General features: G+C 31.9%; 1 protein-coding gene across 1 annotated transcript; it reads left to right on the plus strand.

Annotated features, from left to right (window-relative positions):
* The first annotated feature begins 956 nt into the window (after positions 1-956).
* On the plus strand, positions 957-8,269 carry LOC114281961 (transcription factor bHLH153). The gene is made up of 6 exons (XM_028224553.2): positions 957-1,668; positions 4,595-4,720; positions 5,119-5,184; positions 5,463-5,528; positions 7,505-7,552; positions 7,726-8,269. Exons 1-6 carry the CDS (start codon positions 1,648-1,650, stop codon positions 7,855-7,857), a joined length of 459 nt encoding a protein of 152 aa, XP_028080354.2. The 5' UTR covers positions 957-1,647; the 3' UTR covers positions 7,858-8,269.
* Positions 8,270-8,541: the final 272 nt, after the last annotated feature.

Below are 8,541 nucleotides of genomic sequence, written 5' to 3' on the forward strand. Positions count from 1 at the left end.
ACGTGTTAAGTCAAATACTAACCTTTTTTTTTTTTTTTTTTTTTTGAAAATTCCACTTTTTTCAACACACATAGAAATGTTAAAAGCACGCGGACGAAATGACAGCCATGCTTATATATATAAATTAAAAAGTTTCTATATATATCTATATAGATTAAAAGTTTTCCTTAACAATAGAATGTTTAATTTTTTTAGTTTTTGTTGAGAAAAAAATAAAATTTAAATGTGATATTTTATCTTATTAAATTAAAATTTTATTTTATTTTTTTATGATTGTTTTAATTAAAAAAATTTTCATTTTAACTTTTACTATGATTTAATTTGGGAAGTGAGTTGCTTTTTTGATTTTTTTAACTATTTTAATTGGGACTAAAAGCCTGGTTTAGAACGAACTTTTGACATTTTTGACTTTTTTATGAGAGAAAAAAAAATAATAATAATAATTCTAAGTTAGATGTGAAATTTTATCTTATTAAAATTAAAAAATTTATTTTATTTTTTATAATTATTTTGGGCAAATTACATATACACCCCTCCAGGTTTGATAAAATTACAGATACCCCTGAGGTTTGAGAAATTACGAATTTTCCCTGAATGCTATATTTGCATAAGAAATTAGGGGGTAATTTGTTATGAAATATAAACCTCAGGGGATAAATTGTTATGAAAATACAAACCTCAGGGGGCGGGATGTAATTTCCGAAACTTCAGGGATATCTGTAATTTAACCAAATCTGGAGGGGTGTATATATAATTTGCCCAATTATTTTAATCCCAAATCCACTTTTCAAACAGTGGCAATGTCATTTTCAGAGTGCTCCATGGGGTTAAAAAGTGACCTCACTCTCACTCAGAAGAGTTCAATTTAACTACTCCCTCCCTCCCTCCCTCTCATTGTATAGTTGGATATTAGCTGTCAATTATATTTATATATCTATTATATTATTTATTTATTTATTTTCAAAATGTTTATAAATATTTACAACACTTTCGAAAACTCTTCCCCTCCTCCTCCCCCCTCTCTCTCTCTCTCTCTCTCTCTCGCCGGAGTTTCAGTCTCTCCGGTGAACTTTTGGTTTCTTTTCTTTTTTCAGCTCACATTTCAAGCCTTAAAATACTCAAACTTTTAAGTCTCAATTTCAGTTGTTTTTCCAGTCACCTCTAGGTTGATAGACTAAAACCCATATTTACAACCCATACAATTTCTTGTATTCTTGATTTTCCGGTGACGTTCCGGCGACAAGAACCTGATTTTCTCTAAAAAGACTGACCAGCTTTTCTTTGTTTTTGTGGGTTTTTGTCGGTTTTTGAAGGTTTTAGTTAACTTTTTCAAGAACTACGGCACTCAAAACACGGCTCTGTTTTGGTTTGGGGAAAGACTTTTTAGACGGAGAGAGAGAGAGAGAGAGAGAGAGAGAGAGACACAGAGTGAGTGAGAATAAGTACTTTGTCTTGTTCTCTGACACCATCACTGCAACAACTAACACAAATCCCTAAAAGCCCTTTTCAACAAAGAACATATAGCAATTTTAGAGAGGGAGAGAGAGAGAGAGGGGTAGGTTTCTGTCTTTGAATCAAAGTTTTCTTCTGGGTCTTTGTGGTGGGTCTGTGAAGATTTCCATTTGTTGCTTTGAGACTGCCTCTGTAATGCAGTGTGTTAATTTCACTGTAAGTTCTTTAGACATTCCCACTATCAACGCCCTTTTTTGGGTACCTTTACCTTTTTTTTTTATTTTTTTATTTTTTTGAATTGAAAATTTGGATTCTTTAAAATCTTGTTTTTCTGAAGATTGGATTTTAGTGTTCTGTTTGAAAGTGCTATTTGATTTTGGGTTTGCTTTGATGAGTGATTCTCTGGACATATATATGTAGATTACTTGTACTCTTACATATATGCTTATCTCATGTTGATATTTAAATATTGTATTCAAGTTTTGAAAGAATGGACTAATATTAATTAATCACCGCATTAATATAGTAAGACTGTATGTAAATGGTTAAATTAATGGTCCATGAATTGTTATACAATTCAAAATCTGGGCCCCCACAATGTTGATTTATTTGTTTAAGTTGTTCTCAATCACATTCACACAAAGCCAAGGATGATCTTGTGCCATTCATGGGTTTTATTCCAGAGTGACTACAGATTGCAATTCTAAGGTGTCATTAGCTGATTTTTTTATTTTTATTTTTTCATATGCTCTTATCTGATCTGAGAAATAGTGCAGATCATCATGGGTTTTGGTTAAAACCAAAGAATTGCTGGATATTTGACATGATTAAGTTCATTTTAGATCATGTCCAACCCTTAATCATGTTTTCCCCATCAAATTTGAGTCTAAATTTGGTTAAAAGTTTGATCTAATATAAAACGCTCTAATCTTTTCTTCTTCTTCTTCTTCTTTTTTTTTTCTTTTCCATATCAAATCTTTTTGAAAAATTCCAAACTTATCCTAAAAATTTGTTTTACCATTTTTTATGAAAGAAACCCACCTCCATTCCTTGCTCTTTTTAAAATTTTATAAAATTTGAGTGAAAATATGATTGTTAGAAGTTTGGTGAAGGATTTGGTACATCTTTGATTTGGTGAAAAAATTGTTTCTCCCTTGATTTGATTCAAGTTTAGAGCACGGTTTTAGTTATTTTTTCATCAAATTTGAATTTGATGAAAAAATTGATGGGGATTGGAGACGCTCTTACTTGAGGTTATAAATTTGGAATGAGATGCTCACTTTGCTTTAGTATTTGTTAATTAATTATTATTATTTTCTCAACAATCAGTAGGAGGGAAATAGGGATTAGGGAAAGAGGAGGTTGTATCATTCAACAGTGAGACTCGAATCTAGGATGACATGGTCGCTGGTTGGGCTTTCAATAATTTTAATAAACCCGTGTCTGTTTGTTAGCCTACAATTATTAAACCGTTACACAGAATCTTTAGGCTTCCAGTATTACAAAATATTTTGCTGCCTATATAATACTATGTTAGAAGTCACAGACCTAACTAAGGGTTCTTTGAGCAAATCAGTCCATGCTTTTTAGTTTAATATATACTGATAATTATTAATATTACCTACTAGGGTTTGTCGTGTACGGTTTATTTATTTTATTTATTATTATAATTTGCAATTAGATTGCCCTATAAACAAATATTAGGTCTACATTCATAGAGATCTTCTAGCTAGGAAGATTATTAAACTAAACCATCTCAATGAAATGTCAACCACTTTGTTTTTTGGTGGGATTTGATATGGCTGACTTTTTTTATGCTTGTCTCTGTGAAGATGTTTCACTCCATATGTTCAACCTACCTCAAGGAGGTAAAGGATGCTTCCCAGAGGAGGCTACAAATTAAACACAGACTGATAAATAATTTCTGGGGAATTTCAACTATTTGTGTATATTTATTAATGTAAATTAAATTCATCAATCTTTTGCATCTTTCCAATACATGTCCCCTGAGATGGAGCTATTAAAATGAAGTCGTTGCTTTGCATGATGCTATTCGTAGAAGCGATTAATGAACCTAATTGCCTAAAAAAAAGTGGAGAATAATTTTTTGGTTGGTATCCTGTTTCTAAGCTTACTGCTAAGACCATTTTTTCTTTCTGCAACTAGAAAGCATTACCGGCGTTCTCAAAATCATTGGAATGCAATATCCTAGTAAACATATGGAATTTCAGAGTATATCAATTAGGGAGATATAATTGAGAGGCTCATTTTCAAGTAGGAGACAGATCTGTAGTCAGTATTCTTTGAACACATAGTAGTATGTCTATGATGTGTATGTTTGTCTCACTTAAGTCATTGATTGATTTTATATTATCTCAAAACACACAATGCCTAAAAACTTTTCCTCCCTTTTCTATTGAAAAATCAAATGTGGATTTCAGTCACAAAAGCCAAAATCCATGACAAATTTGAACCATCAACTATTAAGTACTGACTGTGAATTCATGAACGATTCTTGAATTTGAATCTCAATTTTTTTTCCCCCCCTTTTCAGAGATCCCCTGCTTCTCTTCCCAAACTTTCCTCCATACCTTCGCGGTCTTCTTCATCATGTTGCCCCTTCCTTCAGGGATGTTAAATAGGTGTCTGGGACTCCCAAAATAGTGAATCAATGATTGCAATATTCACTTTATTTATCATAATATATAATTTTATATAGGGATATACATATAAAAATACACATAGTATTTAAATAATCGCAGTGAATTGTAGATTCATAGTGAATTGCAATTGAATCATAAGATTCACTCAACTTAAGATTCAACAATACAAATCAAATCGTTTTGGTTGCAACTCGTATCGAATCGATGTGCATCGTAAGATTCTAACAACCATGCTCTAAGTTATCTTCTGTTATAGAAACATAATGGTGTAATTTGTAAATGATTATGTTCAGGATTCTGCTCCATTTCTATCATCTACAGGAACTGGATGAATGATCAGCCAATTGTATCATTAGTTGCTTTGGAGTTCTTTCTGTGGGATTTTTTAAATGAACTTATGCATTGCTTGTGTTTGGTTGCATGCTATTCTGTTCTATTGTCGATGTGCATATTGATTTCTTTTCTGGTTTTTATCTAAGCGAGAAGCAACAATAGAGGAGAGAACGATGATGGAACACAAAAGGAGCCCCCTTTCCATTGATCAAAGCAGTCTCAATACTTTTTCACCAAAACGACACAAGGCTGATTTGTCCATCTCCTCCAAGGTTTCTTATCATCCTCTACATTTGTGCAATTCTCTAGTATTATTGTTTTCCTTTTAGCTGTATTGTTCTTGTTTTCTTTTATATACCAAAATTACATTTTGGAAGGAGAATGGTTTCTAATAGTACATTTCAAACTTAAAATAAACTTGGTGAGCAACAAAACAAAACAAAACAAAAAAATGTAAAGGAGAATGGTTTCTAATAGTACATTTCAAACTTAAAATAAACTCGGTGAGGAACAAAACAAAAAAATGTAAATATTGCCTTATATTCTGCCGGGTTCTTCCAAATTGTGGAAGCCGGATAATTTGGGAGGTCTACCTGTTTGATTGGCACATCCATTCTTTTATCGTATGATGCTTGCTTTTCCATCTTTAAAATGTTCTTTTGGATGATAGGAGAGGAAAGAGAAGCTAAGCGAAAGAATTGGGGCTCTGCAACAGCTTGTTTCACCATATGGGAAGGTATGACAACTTACTCTTTCTAAGCAAAGCGTGCGAAATGTTTATTGCACTAGGCCGGAATCTAATTGAAACCTACGCATTGCTTATATTGAAAGTGGAGCTAACAGAATCTATGCATCCCACAAAAGAAAAAGAAAAATGATTTTGTCAATGATGATGTTGATTTAGGTTGTGATTTAACATGTTGATGCGGTTTATGTTATGGCTTTTTCATAAAAGTTCTTTATGTTAAAAGTATTTTACCTTTGTAATTCTCACTCAGTTTAGGTTTGTTGCAGACAGACACAGCTTCGGTTCTTCTAGAGGCTATGGAATATATTAGATTTCTGCACGAACAAGTTAAGGTTTGGCCTTCCCCTGCTTTAGTTTGCTTGAAGATTACCTAACTGTTTAATTTCACTTTTTATGGGATGTCTTTGAAGAAACTTTTGGTCGACTGTAAGCTTGCTCTAATCTATGCTGGCTTAAAGTTATGCAATGGAAAATCCTTGTATGAATTACTTGGCCAAAATCATCCTAGTTTTATTTTAACATCCAAATAAACACATGCCTGTTTGAATGCTTGTTATTCTTTATTTTGTTTGAATTTGAACTTGAGAGATTCCCTGGGAGCAGGGATGAATTCAGGATTTGAACTTTGTGGGGGCGAAAACACATAACTTTTCATCAAAAAAAATTTTTATAAAAATTTTAAATTGATTTATACCAGCACAAAAAAGTGAATAATATTACTATTAATCAAACATTCTTTGTCAACATAATTGGGAACAAAAATATAATTGGACATTTTTTTGGTGTCCAATTAACTTAAAAAAATAGTAACTATTATTATGTCTCCATCTAGTAAAGTTAACTATTTAAAAATGTTGTAATCACCACTTGTAGTATATATATATATATATATATATATATAAAACCATCTATATATTAGACTCGATATCAAAACCGTAAGTAATATCTTTCTCAGTAAATGTGATCAAATAACTTGTTACAAAATCAATTTACATCCTATTATGCGGTTTAATTTTGAAAATTTTCATAATTGAAAATGTATGTTTTTATGAGTAAAATAATAATTCGTTTCAATAAATGGTATTAAATTATGAACTCCAATTTTAAGAATGACAAGTTGAACGTAGACAATATTTTCATTTTCAGACAATAATCCTATTTCTAGAGAACGAACAAACGTCAATGAGCGCAAAATAAGGTGCATAAGCAAATTAAAGTGATTTATAGAAGGGGAAAAAAAACATAAATGACAAATGAACAAAAAACAAGAATAGTAACAAATAAGAATAAATAGAAGAATATAAATAACTCTAAACAACACACAAATATAACAAATAACACATAACAAATAGAATAGATCAATATTTGATAAACTTGATTTCGAAACTATTTTTAAAATTTTGTGATGTAATTAATTTGGGGTTGGGAATCTTTATAATTTTGAGAGTGCAAATTACTGAAATTTTGGGCGTGCAAAGTACTGTAGTTTGAAATTATCCGACTAATTACTAGTATAATATACATAGTTGCCTTGGAGGGGACTTTTGGATATTGGTCATCTTTGGTATCTCACTTGCAACAGCTGCATTTCAGATCTAAATGTTGAAAATAAATTTTTTTTTTGGGGGGCAAAAATTTGTTCAGTTATAAGTCAGTCTTCTTTTGTATGATGAATGCTTTTTCTTTTTGTGTACGGCCTGTCTAGCCAATAGTGTATCCCTGTCATTGGTTAAGATACTATGAAGTTCTGAACTGCTAATTTTCTGTGTTATATTATGAGTGGCTACGATTTGATTGTTGTGAAGCATTAGCAGATTGTTTTGAATACTGTGCAAACTATGCTTCAGTTTTTTCTTCGAAAACCAATTTTTTTTTCCATAAATGTTTAAAGCAACTACATAATCTGTAGATTTTTTTGTTTTTGGGTTGAAAACTTGGCTTAGAACTGTCCACTACCGATAGATTATCTTTGGTTTATAATTTGGAATATGCTATTTATTTATTTATTTTGTGATAAATCCAATCCCATGAGTGGCAATTTCTTCACCTATTTGAGTTCCTGTTTAGTTTCTTCACCTATTTGAGTTCCTGTTTACCAGGAATCTCAAGTATAGATTGTTATTGTTGTTGATGCATTTGAGCTTTTAGGATGTGACCAGAGCATAGCTAGTATTCAAAGTTCGGATTTTCTTTTCTAAATTGAACTTTATGATAAGATGAGTGATGTGCAATTATGTGTATTCATTTTCTTATATCTGAATACTTTGGTGACAATTTGGACTTTGAACCAATTGCTTGTGGTTTTCAGGTGTTGAGTGCTCCATACCTCCAGAGCACCCCCACACCTAAGATGCAGGTGAGCATTCACTGGTCAGATTGCTTGGATTTTAATCATCACATTTCCATTTTAAATAATAATAATAACAAATAAATAGAAAGAAACCAGGAGTTATACTAGCGTAAATGGTCTTTTAGAGTAATTGGCCGAGTTTTATGACCGAATTGTACTTTTGTATTTTCATTTTCAAGGAAGCTGGACCACACAGCCTTCGAAGCAAAGGCTTATGTCTCGTGCCAATTTCATGTACTACCGGAGTTGCTAGCAGCAATGGTGCAGATATCTGGGCCCCCATCAAGACCACTTCACCCAAATTTGCGTGACTCATCGCCATTGGTTGAGCGATGAAGCTGGTTCTCCACTTCTCCGTAAGCAGGATCTATTTTTCGTGCAGAGGATTTTTAGACAAGAGTATGCAGTGCAGAAGCTAATTTTTATGACAATTGTCCGGCAAGAATGCGCATGGATTGAATCTCAGGTAGGAAAAAAATAATCAAATTATTTTTAATCATAAGATCTGATAGTGTAGTTGTAGTTGAAAATCAACCTAGTTTTCAAGTTGACTTGGGTATGAGTATTGAGTATTGTATGTATTCTGATTTTGGAAAAAATGTAGTAAGTAGTATATGAATGGGAATGGGAGTTATGTAAGGATCTTAATAATATTATATGTATATAGAAATGGAAAAATGTCATTAATATAGCTGCCAAGTTTATGAATTGATATTTCTAAAACATTGAGTTCAATCTTGGATTTCTGCTTAATAGCATATGGGCTCTATGCTGTAATAATAATATATGGGTAAATTATACTAACATCTTCTGAGGTTTCTGTTTAATATAGATTTTTCTCTTTTATTTGAAAAATTACGTTCCCCTTTCTGAGGTTTGTAATCTTATTCCAACTTGTCTGTTGGATTGTTGATGTTGTGCGTTAAAATTTTTTTTAGTGCGAATTACACTAGTAGTCTATTTAGTTTGAGACTGGTGTCATTTTGGTCTTTGAT

The sequence above is a fragment of the Camellia sinensis genome, chromosome 7 (assembly GCF_055761805.1).
Source record: "Camellia sinensis isolate YWXY chromosome 7, ASM5576180v1, whole genome shotgun sequence".
In the NCBI taxonomy this organism is placed as follows: domain Eukaryota; kingdom Viridiplantae; phylum Streptophyta; class Magnoliopsida; order Ericales; family Theaceae; genus Camellia; species Camellia sinensis.